Source organism: Mobula birostris, chromosome 20, assembly GCF_030028105.1.
Source record: "Mobula birostris isolate sMobBir1 chromosome 20, sMobBir1.hap1, whole genome shotgun sequence".
In the NCBI taxonomy this organism is placed as follows: Eukaryota; Metazoa; Chordata; class Chondrichthyes; order Myliobatiformes; family Myliobatidae; genus Mobula; species Mobula birostris.
The window spans coordinates 8,346,315-8,364,859 of NC_092389.1; the positions used below are offsets into that span (position 1 = coordinate 8,346,315).

At 40.1% G+C, this 18,545-nt stretch overlaps 1 protein-coding gene across 8 annotated transcripts in view; it reads right to left on the reverse strand.

Moving 5' to 3' along the window:
- Positions 1–18,545, reverse strand: part of kmt2a (lysine (K)-specific methyltransferase 2A) — a 181,561-nt gene that overhangs the window by 132,859 nt on the left and 30,157 nt on the right. For all 8 annotated transcript variants that reach the window (XR_011889809.1, XM_072283956.1, XM_072283959.1 and 5 more), the window contains exons 2-3: positions 13,874–13,952; positions 4,922–7,572 (exon numbers count right to left, since the gene is read on the reverse strand). Coding sequence is in view for 7 of the 8 variants with exons in the window: in XM_072283956.1 (XP_072140057.1) it covers positions 4,922–7,572; positions 13,874–13,952 (2,730 nt within the window). In the remaining variant the exon portion in view is untranslated. The remainder of the gene's footprint in view (positions 1–4,921; positions 7,573–13,873; positions 13,953–18,545) is intronic.

Consider the following 18,545-nt stretch of genomic DNA (forward strand, 5'->3'; position numbering starts at 1 on the left):
TAATTCTGGAAATGCGCTAGTTGTAAGCCAAGAAACAGCAGAATGATCAGCATCAAGTCAGAATAGGGAAAGTACTGGACAAACTACTGAGGAGTAGGATTTATTTGGAGGTGGAGGGGCAGGTAGTGTTGAGGAATAGTGAGACTGCAAACGGAATCAGACAGATTTGGAAATGGGCAAAGAAGTGGCAGACGGAATAAAGTGTAGGGAATGTATGGCCATGCACTATTGTAGAAGGAATAAAGGCATAGACTATTATTTAAATGGGAAGAAAATTCAGAAATCAGAGGTACAAAGAGACTTGGGAGTCCTTGTGCAAGATTCCCTAAAGGTTAACTTGCAGGAACTAGAATATTAAAGTAAGGATGTAACGCTGAGACTTTATAAGTCATTGATCAGACAGCACTTGGAGTATTGTGAGCAGTTTTGGTACCCTTATCTAAAAAAGGCTTGATGGCATTGGAGGTTCACAAGAATGATCCCAGGAATAAAAGGGTTAGCATTTGATGGCTCTGAGCCTGTACTCGCTGGAGTCCAGAAGAATGAGGGGAGATCTCATTGAAACCTATCGGATATTGAAAGGCCTTGGTAGAGTAGATGTAGATAGGATGTTTCCTATAGGGAGTAAGTATTTGACCAGAGGGCTCCACCTCAGAATAGAAGGATGTCCATTTAGAACAGAGATGAGGGAGAATTTTGTTAGCCAGAGGGCGGTGAATCTGTGGAATTCACTGCCACAGATGGCCATGGAGGCCAAGTCATTGAGTATATTTAAAGTGGAGGTTGATAGATTCTTGATGAGTAAGGGCATCAAAAGTTATGGGGAGAAAGATAATAAATCAGTCATGATGGAATGGCAAAGCAGTAATGTACGAGACTGCTGAATGGGATTATATAATTACTAACAGTGCACCCAGATAAGTTTGTCAGGATAAAAATTTTGGCTGCAGGGAACAGAGAAATAAAGGGAGGAATATTATGTCAATATTCACAGGGGGAAAGATGGAAAATTAGTGTAAGTGTATCCTAATAACCTGGGACACTTGTATCAGGAAGGAGGAAGTGTTAAAGATATTGAGGAGAATTAATGAGAACAAATTCCAGATCCTGATGAAATCTATCCCAGGATGGAGAATTTATTGTGTACAGTTCTGGTCACCGAATTATAGGAAAGATGTCAATAAAATTGAGAGAGTACAGAGGAGATTTACTAAAATGTTGCCTGAGTTTCATCTCCTAAGTCACAGAGAAAGGTTGAACAAGTTAGGTCTTTATTCTTTGGAGCGTAGAAGGTTGAGGGGGGACTTGATAGAGGTATTTAAAATTATGAGGGGGATAGATAGAGTTGACATGGATAGGCTTTTTCCATTGAGAGTGGGGAAGATTCAAACAAGAGGACATGAGTTGAGAGTTAAAGAGCAAAAGTTTAGGGGTAACATGAGGGAGAACTTCTTTACTCAGAGAGTGGTAGCTGTGTGGAACGAGCTTCCAGCAGAAGTGGTTGAGGCAGGTTCGATGTTGTCGTTTAAAGTTAAATTGGATAGATATATGGACAGGAAAGGAATGGAGGGTTATGGGTTGAGTGCAGGTTGGTGGGACTAGGTGAGAGTAAGAGTTTGGCATGGACTAGAAGGGCCGAGATGGCCTATTTCCATGCTGTAATTGTTATATGGTTATAATATGGGTTTTCTCCTGAGAGCTAGCATGGGCCTCTATTTAGTGCAGACATCTGGCCTGGACTAGGCTAACCAAAATTCATTACTTCACTCTCGTCTGAGTTAAATTCCATTTCCCAGACACCAGACGATTCTGAAAAAGCCCAAGACTTTTGCACAGTACTGTATTGCACTGCACTGCTGCTTCAAAACAAATTTCATGACATATGTGAGTGATTCTGATCTGGGTCTCTATTCTGGACTGAGTGGGAAAGGGGCAGGGAGAGGGGAATCACGGTTGGGAAAAGGTGAAGGGAGAGGGGAGGGAGCAGGAAGTACCAGAGACACATTCTGTAATAAACAATAAACCAATTGTTTGGAAACAAATGACCTTGCCTGGTGTCTCAAGGCATGGTGTGTCAGAGCACCACCCGCCACCCCTGGCACTCCTTCACCACCTGTCCCACACCCCTCCTGCGGCATTCCATCCTCACCATTCTCAACATCCTTTGCTCCCACTAGATTTGTAAACTTGCTCTCCACGCCTCGCTGACAAATACAATACTGAGCAAAACTCTAAGGCACTCTCACTATACATGTGCCTAACACTTTCGCACCACACTACATTTCAGATTTTGGTTCGGGTAAACATCAATCTTTACATGGAGGTATACAACAATAGGCATGGGTCTAACAACTGAATAATATTAGGGTACAGTTTCCTGATGGCACAAATAACAATTTCAACAGTCATGAAGCAGTTGGCACAGGCACAATATGATGTAAAACTCTGACTACCACACCTGCTAGGCCTCTTCCCAGATTTTAACCTTGATAAAGAGAGGAATATGTGCATGACCTTTAAGTTGTGCACTATTTTGCTAGTTGTACCCCCAAAACTGAAAGGAGTTACAGTATCTGGGGGAAAAATAGCCAAATTCTTCATCTATAAGCACCATTTAAATTTAACACTCTTGTTTTCATCACTTTGCATTATTTTTCCTTGACTTTTATTAACCCAGCAATTTGTTTTGGTGACTTTATTTTTTAAAGGCAAGGTAGCACTTTCCCTAAAGAAATATATAGAACAGAGAACAGTACAGCACAGCACAGGAACAAACCTCTTGGCTCCCAATGTTGTGCTGAACAAATTAATTTAGTAATAAAATGCCAACTAATCACTTTTGCCTACACAATGGCCATATTCTTTTTCCTGCACATTTATGTCCCTATCTCAAAACTCTTGAATACCTCCATCATATTTGCCCATTCTACCACTCCAGGCAGTCCATTCTAGGCACCCATCAACCTGTGTAAGGAGGGTGGGAGAGAAAAAATAATTGGTCTGCACATCCCTTTTGAACTTACCCCATCTCAACTTAAAAGTGTGCCCTCTTGTACTTGTCATTTCAACCTTAGGAAAAAGATACTGTCTCTTCTATGCTTCTTATGATCTTATAAATCTCTACCAGCTCTCCCCTCAGCCTCTGTTACTCCAGTGAAAGCAACCCAAGTTTGTCTAACTTCTTCATATAGCATCCTGGGAAACCTCTTCTGCGCCCTCTCCAAAGCCTCCACATCCTGGTAAACCTCTTCTGCACCCTCTCTAAAGCCTCCAGAATTGTATGCAATACTCCAGATACAGCCTTAAGAATTTTATAAAGCTGCAACATAACTCCCTGGCTTTTGAACTCGACGCCTCAACTAATAAATGCAAGTATTTCATTAGCCTTGTTTACCACCCTCTCAACCAAGTAGACAGTGTGTGGATTCCAAGATCCCTCTGCTCATCAACATTTAAGGATCTTGCCAATACAGTGTACTGTCCCCTTACATTTGACCTCCTAAGTGTAGCACTTTACATTGGGTTGGATTAAATTCCATCTCCCATTTCTCCACCCAAATCTGCAACTAATCCATATCCCGCTGTCTCCTTTGCCGGTCTCCCACGTTATCCACAACACCATCAATCTCCTTATCGTCTGTAAACTTACTAATCCACCTGTCTACGTTTTCATCCAGGTCATTTATATACATCACAAATAGCAGAGGTCCCAGTAAGGATCCCTGTGGAACACCATCAGCCACAGACTTCGAACCAGAATAAGTCCCATTGACTACTCAAACTCAAGCCAATTCTGAATCCAAAGTGGAAAACATCTGATCAGACATAACTATACATGCTACAGAAATCTGAAACTCAGCCTTGGTTTGATATTCTCCTCATAGCAATGCAATTTCTTCTGTTTCAAATATTCGTCAATTTCCCCTTAATAATAAGCAGTGTTCTTTTATTCAAATTTGTAACAAAGTCTTCCTGATCAGCATATTCTCTTTCTTGCATATAACATGTTTCCAAACTCTTGCCCTCGTTGGTAATTTTGCATTGATGATTAATTGTCACCAACTTGCCAGCCAGAGGTAATTTGTTTCTGTTCTTCATATCAAAATCTTTCACAATTTTAAAATCATTTATCCATTAAGTCCTCTGTTTTTCTCTATCTCACAGACATGATTTACTGCACTTCAAGACATCCCTTTTAAAGTTTTCCAATCAGTAGCCTCATCTCAATGATTTAACACGTCCATTCTTTTATGACTTCAATATTGCTTCTATAATGAAGTTTTAAAATCTTCACAATACTTTTAACTGCTATCCAATGCTCACTTCACACTATCCTCCCACCCCCTACATGTGAATGTTTCTCAAAAATATGTGACAATAAAATTTCAACTATACAAAAGGTGAACATTTCTTCAAATATAGTCACCAAGAAATTTTGTATTGCACAACACACCTCTCATATATTAACATACTTCAGAGTGGTGGTAATTACTGTATAATGCTTCAGTTAAGGCACACTCTCAGTCAATTCTTTAGCACAGTATAAATATCATTGACACTGACAAAGTGCAATGAAGGGAAAATAGTACAGGAGTAAAGTAATAAAGGGTGAAGAAGGTATAATAGTTTTCTTTATAAGTTTTCTTAAATGAATTGCTCACTATCATATCAAATGATTGCGCGAATAATGTACAATCTGAAATGGAGTGAAACCAACTGGTGAAAAGTTGACTTAAAATAATAGAACTCCTAAATATTTTATTGAAGGATTACTGAAGAAAATAATAGAAGTAACAATACAAGATTGAGCAACTCAAAAGTTAAATGCAGTACTTTAACACAGTAAAATATTACTATTTTCTGAAACCACAGTTAGCTCAGAGACAGATATTTAAATCTAAACATAAAGAAAACAACGTACCTGAGATTTTGTTGGGTTAGCAATTTTTAATGACTTGTTCTTTTCAATCTTGCAAAGCTGTGCTTTAGCCTTTCTTAAAAGGTTTGCCACTCGTTTATCAGTTGTTGGCATTTTGTCTGCTTGTGCTAGCATGCTACTAATAGCGGGTGCAGAATGCTTCAGAGTGCCAGATGAGAACATAGAGGTTATTGAAGAATGTCGAGGAGGCTTGTCTTTATTGCTTATGGACGCAGCTGTACTGCTTTCTGTCCCACCAGTTACTGGCACTATCTCTTCAGCTCCCAATCTGCCTTTCTTTGTACTTTTATTCTTCCCATCAGAATGTGTGGAGGAAGGACCATCCCCCAAAACCCCTGAACCTTTATCAGTTGAACTTGTCCTTTTGGCTCTTCCTGAAACTTTTTTTATTGAAGATGAAGCAGCCACATCCTCCACAACAGATCGTTCTTCTTCTACCGCAACTGGGAAAAGGAACAATGGTGCAGGACTCTGAGGCTCAGTCCCTTTGCTCTGTAACTTCTTTTCCTTCCTTGTTTCTCGTTTATTTTCCTTTTCCTTATCTTTTTCTCTGTCTTTCTCTGACCCTTTCTCAAAATCTCTCTCTTTGATTATTTCTTCGGTTTGCTTGTCCTTGCTTTTGCCCTTGTCTTTTTGGGTACTGGGTGTTAGTGATGGAAACAATGGAGAAGTTGGACTTGCTGACTCTGCAGAGAAGCTGTCCCCTGGAGTGCTGGTCTGTCGAGCTACGAGTTTTACTCTACCATCTTTATCTTTTGTTGCTCCTTCAGACTGCACCAAACCACCAAGAGGGGGAGTTAAGGCACCAGTTAGAATGGTGCTTACAGGAGGTGAGGATATTATAGGAGTCTGTGGAGTGATTGGTGATAGATCTGCAGAAATCAGTCTTCCACTTCTGGTTCTCATGGAGTGTGAAGGAGATTTTGGATCAATACGGCTTGAAATATGCAACTCTCTGTTCTTCCGTTTGGAAGAATGCCCTTTACCCGAGACAGAAACTGAAGATCGAATCAAATTGCGTGGTGATACAGTAACAGACTCAAAAATCCTGGAGTGGGCTTCACTAGGAGTAAATCGTGGAGCACGAAGCAGAGGACTTCTCTTATGAGTATCAAACCTAGAAGTAGGATGAAGCGAGGAGAAAAATCGAGGTGGTGTTGAACTGGTAGATGAATGAAACCTGGATGACAAGCCAACATCTTCAGGAGTTAGGGGTGATGTTATGAAGTTATCGAATATTGGCTTGCGAATAAGTCCTTCTTTGGCATACTTTGCTGAGGAGAAATATTGATGCGATTCTGGCCTCAGGTTTTTGAGAGATGTCCACTTGAACGTTGGCTCTCTTAAGATAGACTTCCGTTTTTCTGGAAGACCTGTTGGTGGCGAAATAAATGGTATGGTTGGAGGCATCAGCCAGGGAGAATGATCAGATATGTTTGAAGTTTGCTGCAGTGGTGGAGGAGGAGAAAGCAGAGGTGGTGGAGGAGAGGCGGACGTTGGCTGTGGTGAAGTTGGCAATTTCTTGCTTGTTGTAGTATTGCTTCTTTCTGGCATTGAAAATCTGTGACCCTTTTTATCTGTGCCTCCTGGTTCATTGGACTGTGAGGCATTTAAGCAACTGTGCATATCAGTTGTCTGAGCTGTTACTTCAGAAAGAGTCTGCAATTCATCAGACACCTGTGAATCAGTGGAGGTAACACTGGGGCTACTTGATCTTGAAGAATCAGAAGACATTTGTGAAGAATGCTGTGAAACAGCACTGGATTTCTCGCTCGACCCACAAGATACCGAGCTGAACCGACTAGTTGGAGTTGACTCTAGGCGTGGAGCTTTGATAGGAGGTACATAGCTATCATCTTCAATAAATCGTTTTGGGGTTTTAATTATCCTTGAAGAAATGGCACTGATAACTGGCATGATAAACTGACGAATATTTTTCAGCTGAGGTGAAGCCATGCGCTTCTGAGCTCCTTTTTTAGCTCTCTGCAAAAGTTGTTTTGCAATAGCTGCATCAGTCCTTTTTGTGACAGGAACAACTCTAACTGGTTTGGTTATCCTCCGGGGTCTCTGTCTGACAGCAGACTTCATCTCTTTTGTCGCAGACGATTTCTGTATTGGTGTTCCATCTTTCTCCTTACGTAGGCTTTTTTGTTTCTTGGTTTGTGCTGGAACAAGGAGTTTTGGAATAGTCTTCAATCGCTCTGAAGAAGGTGGTCTCCCCCTCTTCCGTTCAATCTTTTCCACATTGCTATTAATCTGTAGTTTAGCTTTTTTTAATTTGGACTGCAAAGGTGACAATTTGACTACTCTTAGCTTCTTTATTTTTGTCACCTGTTGCAATAATGCTGGTTTCTTCTTCACTTTCTTTTCTCTTTCATTTTTTTGTTTCTCCGTTTTCCCACTGGATGCATCTTTCTTGTCTTCTGTGATATGAAGCTTTGGACTGCTTGACACTGGAGGCCGACCTCTCTTCCTCTCGCTGCTATTCAATTCTTGCTTCTTTTCTTTTTCAACAGGCTTCGACTCAAGCTTGTTCGGAGGTGACAATGCAGAGGACGAGTCTGATAACACATCCGAACTTTGGGAAGAAAATGTCCGCTGTCTTCCTCGAAGCTTCCTTTGAGGAGATTCAACTATAAATTAAAGATATTGTTAATTAGAAATAATGAAAAAAAACAACCATTGCATCTATTCAGTATTAATACTTTTATCCACAAATATCAAAGCTCTGAAACAGCTAGTCAAAGAGACTGTGGAGGCATTCATAGTGCTCCTTCAAGAATCACTAGGCTCTGGAAGACTCTAGGTTCCTGACAACTGGAAAATTGCAAATGTCACTCCACTCTAAGAAGGGAGGGAGGCAGAAAGAAAGGAAATTATGGGCTTGGAAGCCTGACTTGGAAACACATGATAAAATAGGCCAAAGTCAACATGGTTTCCTTAAGGGGAAAATCTTGCCTGACAAACCTGTTGGAATTCTTTGAGGAAATAACAGACAGGATAGACGAAGGAGAGTCGGTGGATGCTGTTTACTTGGATTTTCAGAAGGCTTTTGACAAGGTGCCGCACGTGAGGCTGTAGAACAAGAGCTCATGGTATTACAGGAAAGATACTATCATGAATAAAAGATTGGCTGACTGGCAGGAGGTAAAGAGTGGGAATAAAGAGAGCATTTTCTGATTGGCTGCTGCTGATAAATGGTGTTCCGCAGGGGTCAGTGTTGGGACCCCTTTTTTTCTCGTTATATGTCAATGATTTGGATGACGGAATTGTAGCGTTGAGGAAGCAGGGAGTCTGCAGAAGGACTTGGTTAGGAGAATGGGCAAAGTAACAGAAGGAATATTGTGTAGGTAGGTGTATGGTCATGTACTTTGGTAGAAGGATTAATGGCATAGACTATTTTCTAAACGGGAGGAAATTCAAAAGTCTGAGGTGCAAAGGGACTTGGGAGTCCTCATGCAGAATTCCCTAAAGGTTAACTTGCAGGTTGAATTGGTGGGAAGGAAGTCAAATGCAATGTTAGCATTCATTGTGAGAGAACTAGAATGTAAAAGCAAGGATGTAATGATGAGGCTTTATAAAACATTGGTCAGACAGCACTTGGAGTACCGTGTGCAGTTTTGGGCTCCTTATCTAAGAAAATGTGCACTGGCATTAGAAAGGGTCCCAGAGGAGGTTCACAAGAATGATTCCTGGAATGAAAGGGTTGATGTATTAGGAGCATTTGATGGCTCTGGGCCTGTACTCACTGGAGTTTAGAATAGTGAGGGGAGATCTCATTGAAACCTATTGAGTACTGAAAAGCCAAGATACAGTTGGCTACGGAAAGGATGTTTCCTATAGTGGGCAAGTGTAGAACCAGAGGGCACAGCCTCAGAAAAGGGGGGGGGGGGGGGGGTGTCCATTTAGAACAGAGATGAGCAGGAATTTCTTGAGGCAAAGGGTGATGAATTTGTGAAATTCATTGCAACAAATGTCTGTGGATGCAAAGTCATTGGATATATATTTAAAGTGGAGGGTGATAGGTTCTTGACTAGTCAGGGTGTCTAATGTACAGAGAGAAGGCAGGAGAATGAGGTTGAGAGGGATAATAAATCAGCCATGATGGAATGGTGGAGCAGATTCAATGGGCCAAATGACCTATTTCTGCTATGTCTTATTTTCTACTAAGACCATAAGTAAACCAAGGCTGAAAATACAATGAAGTTTGCAAATCAGTGCAAAATGCAAACACCAGTCCTGTACATCCAAAAATCAGAAGCAAAGTCCAGCCAAGCTGAGTCAGTAATCAGAATTGAGCAAAAACAATTTCACCTATCATGTTTAGATAATTAAATTAAGGCAGAAAAGGTGGCCATTAAAAGTCAGTGGAGGTGGTAATTATTGATAATTTTTTAAATTCCAATATTACAACCTGAATTATGTTACTTTAGTGACAGAAGGGTCCTAGATTAGCCTGTGAGTGTCAGCAAGATGTTTTCATGATCCAACTATCAGAACTCTTGTGTGCCATGTAGAAAACTCAAATTCACACACCCATTAATTTCTGTTTACCTCAAACTAACAGCTTTTTGTGGTACATTGTATTAAGTTACCTAGCTCTAAGGTAACAGCATCATGAAAACTCTGTCCATGCCTCTGGTTACTGACTTTCAAACACGGCAACTACAAGGTAAACAAACAAGCATAATGGAATTCAAAGACATTACTGATCAAAACCTACATGAATTCACGGATTAAATCACAGCCTACAATTCCAAGACACTTAATTTACACTATTTATCCAGTAACTGCCTACAATTAATTTATGCATTCAGAGTATTGCAGAAAATATTCCTATCAAATTTTAAGGATAGAAATAAAATAAAATAGTGAACCATAACAAGAAATTTCAGGGAAATGAACAGATCAGTGACTCAAAAAAATTGTTTTCTGGTTATCATAACGGGACTGGACAAGTTTAGAAAGAGAACCAATGGCAAAGATGCAAAGTTTAAGCATCTGGCTAAAATTAACAGTTTTGATCCTTCTGTTCAGTTGATAGATGCAACTCGTTTATAACTACAATGCTATTGCAGTTTAGCTATCTCAAACACTGACATGATATCAGAATGATGAAAAGGTAATTCTGGACATGAAAACACACCTGTGTCTAAACACTGTATCATTAAGGCAAAGGTCAAAATCTATGGGAAATTACACAGGAAAAATAGATTATGCTAGACTATTTAACATTGCTGGAAATACTAAAAAAAAACAATAGAGCAGATCCTATAGAGATGAAAAAGTGAATATCTCTATTCTTGTATTATTTTACAGAAGCCACCATTCTAACTCACTCTCATACTAACTACTCGCTGTTCAAAATCTATTTTCCCATGTAACATACCATTAGCCTTTCACAGTGAGCACAAATGTTCTAATTTAGGCAGAAAAACAGAAAATTGTACATAGATGAAGGTAGAACTGGGGCATAAAACTCAGACAGATCTTAAAGAAAGCCTATAGAAGGTGGGGCAAATAGGCTCCTTTTATAAAGAGTAATTACGTTTTTATTTTAATACAGGTTCACTAATTTCAGATTATCAATATCTGAAGATATATAGAGTAAGCTGGAATCCCAAAGGCAGTCCTACACTGACTGGCAACTCCTGCCAAACTTTATCAGTCTCTGCTGTTCCTTTGGATTCATCAGCTGCGTGGAGAGGGGTATCCTGCTGCACAGGCAATGGCCTACTCTCCATATCGTATTACTTGAGTATCAACATAATTAGGATATAACGTCTCTGGTTCACCTTGACCAATGGAGGGCCTTTTATTAGACAATATTCAGGTATAGACCAGAAATATTAATCTTTTGCCCCTCTTTGCATAATTTAACCTTTACCTCCTAGTCTTAGATTCTCATCTAATATACCAGTACCCCCTAATTGCTTGAACTTTAATCATTTAACACCTTGAATTTAAACTGTCCTGCTAATACAAGCAACATTTTGTAGCTGGCTTTATAAAAAGGTCCTCATGTGTACACCTACTTCTAACATTAATAACCCTGAATAATGGTTATTAAACAGCTGTATAATGGCTCACAATTCATATTTTAATCTTAAAAGAAATAATCAGGGCATTTGATAATAAGCAGCAGCTTCAAGCTAGCGCATTGCCCCAACCATGATAAAAATTCCTCTTCCAGCATTATTGTTGGCTGGCTACTTGAAGAAACCAGTTAAGATTTTTTTTTTTATAAACACACTCCAATCAACCATGCCTCATCTACAGTGCAACGAACCAAAATTAGACAAAACAGTTTAGCCCCAGTATTTTTAAATAAATAGCAAAATTATTCAAATGCTATTTTCAATACATCCAGTTGATAAATTTCATGATGGAAATTTAGATGGAGCTTTATTACTGTTTGCACAAATATGCAGAGGCTCGATGAGTTTCACTAACTTCAGAATTCCTGAAAGAACAATTCCTGGTATATTCCTGCGACAATACCACAGGGGCTAGAAAAGATTACTGTTCTGTTACAAAACTGAAATTCTTTCCCCTAAATATGCAGGTTCCTATTTATGGATATTTACCACTTAAAGTGATTAATGACTCTCTTCCATATTTAGGCGTTAAAATTATGAAAAAGCATAAAGATTTATTCAAAGCTAATTTTTTTTTAACCTTTAATTGATCAGATTAAACTTCTGTTTACTAAATGGTCACCAATGTCTCTGTCACTGATCGGTCGGATCAATGCTATCAAGATGATTATTTTGCCTAAACTTTTTATATGTATTTCAAGCAGTGCCAATTTTCATTCCAAAATCCTTTTATGATAATGTTGACTCCAAAATCTGCTCATATATATGGCAGAATAAAAATCCTAGGTTAGGTAAAAGACATTTACAGAAATCTAAAACGGAGGGGGGTTTAACTTTGCTGAATTTTAGATTTTACTATTGGGCAATTAACATTCGATATTTAAAATTTTGGTTATGGGCCTTGGACGTAACTTCAAGTCCACATTGGGTAAATCTTGAATGTAATTCTTTACAAGGGTTTTCACTGGGTTCTATTTTAGGGACTTCGCTTTCCTTTACTCTTTCTCAATTGTATAAACAAATGGATAACCCAATAGTTAAACATACTTTATGTATATGGTTTCAATTTCAAAAATATTTTGGGTTGAATCAATTTATTTTAGTAAGTCCTATTATATCTAATTTCTTTTTTCAACCCTCTACTATGGATCAAGCATATCTGGCTTGGAAAATTAAAGGCATAGTACGATTTTGTGATCTATTTTTGGATAATTGTTTCTTGTCCTTTGAACAATTATCTAATAAATATAATTTGCCTAGATCTCACTTTTTTAGATATTTACAGGTTAGAAATTTTTTAAATACTGTTTCTCCTACCTTCCGGAATTTATATTCAATGGATATTTTGGGAAAAAAATTTACATTTAAATCCTTTTCAGAAAGATGTAATAGCAATTATTTATAATACAATTATGAAAATATGTCCAGACGTATCTAATAAAATTAAGTCTGATTGGGAAAGGGAACTTAAGATTACTGTACCAACTGAAAAAGGGGAAAAAATTCTTCAATTAGTTAATTCATCCTCTATATGTGCTAAACATGCGTTGATACAGTTTAAAGTAGTGCATAGGGCTCATATGTCTAAGGATAAATTATCTCATTATTACTCTCATATAAATCCTATATGTGATAGATGTCACTCCAAAATAGCTTCTCTAACTCGTATGTTTTGGTCATGTCCTTTGTTGAAAAAATATTGGAAAGATATTTTTGATATTATCTCAACTGTTTTGAATATTGATTTACAACCTCATCCTATTACTGCCATTTTTGGGTTACCAATGATAGAATCAAGTCATTTAACCTCTTCAGCTCGTCGGATGATTGCATTTCTTACATTAATGGTTACAAGATCCATTTTGCTGAACTGGAAAGAGATTAATCCTCCCACCACATTTCTCTCAAACTATGTTGTGTTTAAACTTGGAAAAAATTGGAAGTGTTGTTTATGATCCCTCTATTAAATTCCAAAAGACTTGGAGGCCATTTATTCAATATTTTCGTATGATGTAATTTGAACTTTTCCAAACTTATTCTATTTCTTTGTAACATATGTTGAGAGGAACGGAGTCGTCAACACTAATGGTTTAACAGCCCATGTCTTTTCTTTCTTAGTTTAATTGATTAACACTGTTTAGATTAACTTTTTTTTTGGGGGGGGAGAGATATTTTTTCTTTTTCATGATTTTTAAAATTTTTTTGTTTTATATTGTTTATCTGTACCCTGTATGATTGGGAGATTTAACACACGTGTTAACTGGGTTTATATTTAAATATGTTAATTACAACAATGTATTCCCAATAACTTTGTATCAATATTATGCTATGTCTATTATTATGAAATAAAAAGATTGAAAAAGAACAAAACTGAAATTCATTCCTTTCTGCTATACCATTAAGACTAAACCCTTATAAAAGAGTAGAATCACTTTAGCTGCAACATTCCCTACGAAGAATTAAACCAGGTAAACTAGGGTAGGGGAAAAAAGAACTATCAGCTTCAACTAGATCAAGATACTAATGTGGCAACATTTGCTAAAAAGCAGGCATATAAGATAGCAAATGAGGTCTCAACTTTGATGCAAATGTAGGACTCTCCAGTTCCCAAGGGATGACTAGACACTTGGATTTAGTATGCAAGCTGTTAATGCCTCTGAAGTTATACTCAGGGGTAATAAGGATCAGCAGCAAGCAGAAATCAGAGGGTCAATGGAAAGGCATTTATAAACTAGCTCAAACTCTAGAAATTAAACCTAACTTAAAAAGAAGCTTTACTGGTTGAATTTTAAAGTTTGATGCATTATTTTGATATAACAGAAAGGCTGAAAATTACCTCGCAGAGATCTGAAGTGACACCTTGCAGGGCTTCGTACGCTGTTGTCATCTGAACAGAAACCCAAAAACTGTTCATCCTGAAAGGAAAATATAATCAAAAAGTAGTATAAAAAAACATTTCAAAAAACTTGATTTCTCTTAGATCAAACTTAATAACTTGTTTTAACTTCTGTATATCTGGCAGAATGGAATTACCACTAACAGTGGAGAAGCTCCAGCATCATTTAAGCATGGCAAGCAATCAGAATCAGGTTTATTATCACTGGCATGTGTCATGAAATTTGTTAACTTGGCAGCAGCAGTTCAATGCAAAATATATAGAAGAAAAAATAAGTAAATCAATTACAGTATACCGTATATTGAGTAGATTAAAAATCATGCAAAAACAGAAATAATATAAATTTAAAAAGTGAGGCGGTGTTCATGGGATCAATGTCCATTTTGGAATCGGTTTGCAGAAGGGAAGAAGCTGTTCCTGAATTGCTGAGTGTGTGCCTTCAGGCTTCTGTATCTCCTACCTGTTGGTAACAGTGAGAAAAGGGCATGCCCTGGGGTGCTGGGGGTCCTTAACAATGGAGACACCGCTCCTTGAAGATGTCCTGGGTACTTTGTAGGCTATTACCCAAGATGGAGCTGAATAGATTTACAACTCTCTGCAGTTTCTTCCGATCCTGTGCAGTAGCCGCACCTCATCCCCCCCCCCACCCCCCCCATACCAGACAGTGATACAGCCTGTCAGAATACTCTCCACGGTACATCTATAGAAGTTTTTGAGCGTTTTTGTTGACATACCAAATCTCTTCAAACTCTTAATGAAGTATAGTCACTGTCTTGCCTTCTTTATAACTGCATCGATATGTTGGGACCAGGTTAGATCCTCAGAGATCTTGACACCCAGGAACTTGAAGCTGCTCACTCTCTCCACTTCTGATCCCCCTATGAAGATTGGTATGTGTTCCTTCGTCTTACCCCTCCTCAAGTCTAAAATCAGCTCTTTTGTCTTACTGACATTAAGTGCAAGGTTGTTGCTGTGGCACCATTCCACTAGTTGGCATATCTCACTCCTGTACACCCTCTCGTCACCACCTGAGAGTCTACCAACAATGGTTGTATCGTCAGCAAATTTATAAATGATATTTGAGCTCTGCCTAGCCACACAGTCATGTGTATATAGAGAGTACAGCAGTGGGCTAAGCACATACCCCTGAGGTATGATAAAGTTTAAGGGAATTGGGGGATTCTCAGATTCCTGTAAATTATGTGTTAAATACCAACTATGTCTGTGTATTTTGTGAGTAACTGCAGTGTGTTTGAATAATGTCTCACAGCTGCTTCTTTGGAGCAAGATAAGGGTTAAAGTTCACACAGATCAACATAAGATTTCTCCTGATTTTTCACAACTTTTGGTTTCGACAAAAGACGGTATCTGATGGAAATTAGACAGGATATTCCTTTCTTAATTAAAGCATAAATTGGTGGATGTTCTTATCTTTGTAATTAAGTTTTAGCTCCAACAAACCAGGTAGGACATTCCTTTAAACAACACACATCAAAGTTGCTGGTGAACGCAGCAGGCCAGGCAGCATCTCTAGGAAGAGGTGCAGTCGACGTTTCAGGCCGAGACCCTTCGTCAGGACTAACTGAAAGAAGAGCTAGTAAGAGATTTGAAGGGGGAGGGGAGGGGGAGGGGGAGGGGGAGGGGGAGGGGGAGGGGGAGGGGGAGGGGGAGGGGGAGGGGGAGGGGGAGGGGGAGGGGGAGGGGGAGGGGGAGGGGGAGGGGGAGGGGGAGGGGGAGGGGGAGGGGGAGGGGGAGATCCAAAATGATAGGAGAAGACAGGAGGGGGAGGGATGGAGCCAAGAGTTGGACAGGTGATTGGCAAAAGGGATACGAGAGGATCATGGGACAGGAGGTTCGGGAAGAAAGACAGTGGGGGGGGGGGACCCAGAGGATGGGCAAGGGGTATATTCAGAGGGACAGAGGGAAAAAAAGGAGAGTGAGAGAAAGAATGTGTGTATAAAAATAAAAATAAGTAACAGATGGGGGTACGAGGGGGAGGTGGGGCATTAGCGGAAGTTAGAGAAGTCGATGTTCATGCCATCAGGTTGGAGGCTACCCAGACGGAATATAAGGTGTTGTTCCTCCAACCTGAGTGTGGCTTCATCTTTACAGTAGAGGAGGCCGTGGATAGACATATCAGAATGGAAATGGGATGTGGAATTAAAATATGTGGCCACTGGGAGATCCTGCTTTCTCTGGCGGACAGAGCATAGGTGTTCAGCAAAGCGGTCTCCCAGTCTGCGTCAGGTCTCGCCAATATATAGAAGGCCACATCGGGAGCACCAGACGCAGTATATCACCCCAGCCGACTCACAGGTGAAGTGTCGCCTCACCTGGAAGGACTGTTTGGGGCCCTGAATGGTGGTAAGGGAGGAAGTGTAAGGGCATGTGTAGCACTTGTTCCGCTTACACGGATAAGTGCCATGAGGGAGATCAGTGGGGAGGGATGGGGGGGACGAATGGACAAGGGAGTCGCGTAGGGAGCGATCCCTGCGGAAAGCAGGGGGAGGGGGAGGGAAAGATGTGCTTAGTGGTGGGATCCCGTTGGAGGTGGTGGAAGTTACGGAGAATAATATGTTGGACCCGGAGGCAGGTGGGGTGGTAGGTGAGGGCCAGGGGAACCCTATTCCTAGTGGGGTGGCGGGAGGATGGAGTGAGAGCAGATGTACGTGAAATGGGGGAGATGCGTTTAAGAGCAGAGTTGATAGTGGAGGAAGGGAAGCCCCTTTCTTTAAAAAAGGAGGACATCTTCCTCGTCCTAGAATGAAAAGCCTCATCCTGAGAGCAGATGCGGCGGAGACGGAGGAATTGCAAGAAGGGGATGGCGCTTTTGCAAGAGACAGGGTGAGAAGAGGAATAGTCCAGATAGCTGTGAGAGTCAGTAGGCTTATAGTAGACATCAGTGGATAAGCTGTCTCCAGAGACAGAGACAGAAAGATCTAGAAAGGGGAGGGAGGGGTCGGAAATGGACCAGGTAAACTTGAGGGCAGGGTGAAAGTTGGACATTCCTTTCTTTAATTAAAGTGGCTGAAGTGTCTATCAAACTGATTGTTCTTTTGTATTGGTGGCCTTATAAATTGTAACAGAAGGCGAACAGTGAACTTGTTGAGCCGGCGGAGGGATGAGAACGCTTCTCCCCTGATGTCAGGACAAAGTTCACTCGCCGGCTGAGCTCGAAGAAATAAACCGGTGAAAAGATAACTAACGATCCTTTTGTGCTGTCGTTATTTGGTCATGCGTTTTTTTTAATTTTACAGGTACATCAGTGTTGATCGTCAGCGAAGAGGAGATATTATCACCAATCTGCACAGATTGTGGTCTTCCGGTTAGGAAGCACAGGATCCAATAGTAGAGGGAGGTAGAGGCCCAGGTTCTGCAACTTCACAATCAGGATTGTGGGAATGACGGTTTTAAATGCTGAGCTATAGTCAATGAACAGCATCCTGATATAGGTGTTTGTATTGTCCAGGTGGTCTAAAGCCGTGTGGAGAGACATTGAGATTGCGTCTCTCATTGACCTATTGTGGTGACAGGCAAATTGCAATGAGTCCAGGTTCTTATTGAGACAAGAGTTCAGTCCAGTCATGACCAACCTCTCAAAGCATTTCATCATTGTAGATGTGAGTGCTACTGGGCGGCTCACATTATTCTTCTCAGGCACTGGTATAATTGTTGCCTTTTTGAAGTAAGTGGGAATCTGATCAGCAAATGAGTCAAAAGGTCTAAAAACTGATTATACCCATTAATACAGAATATTTGCCAAGGACAAAATTTCTTTGATGGTACCTTTCATATCTTCAGGTAATTCCAAGTTCATGGTGCACAGCTAATTTCTGTTAAGGTATATTCACAGTTATGTTAGGAAGTTCAATATGCAAAAAGTCATAAAACCTAAAAGCTATGAAAGGTCTGTTCATTGGCATAATGTTTAAAAGACTAGTTTGCAGTAGCTGCCAAGTCTCAATCTAATTAGATTCCAATACTCATTTCTGGAGTTGTCCTACTTTATATTCTATTGTCGCCAAACAACTGATACTAGAACGTACAATCATCACAGCGATATTTGATTCTGCGCTTCCCGCTTGCTGGAGTATAAATCGATAGTAAATATTAAAAACTTAAATTATAAATCATAAATAGAAAATAGAAAATGGAAAGTAAGGTAGTGCAAAAAAACCGAGAGGCAGGTCAGGATATTTGGAGGGTACGGCCCAGATCCAGGTCAGGATCCGTTCAGCAGTCTTATCACAGTTGGAAAGAAGCTGTTCCCAAATCTGGCCGTACAAGTCTTCAAGCTCCTGAGCCTTCTCTCGGAGGGAAGAGGGAAGAGGGACGAAAAGTGTGTTGGCTGGGTGGGTTGTGTCCTTGACTATCCTGGCAGCACTGCTCTGACAGCGTGTGGTGTCAAGTGAGTCCACGGACAGAAGGTTGGTTTGTGTGATGTGCTGCGCTGTGTTCACGATCTTCTACAGCTTCTTCCGGTCTTGGACAGGACAACTTCCATACTAGGTTGTGATGCACCCTAGAAGAATGTTTTCTACGGTGCATCTATCAAAATTAGTGAGGGTTTTAGGGGACAGGCCAAATTTCCTTAGCTTCCTCAGGAAGTAAA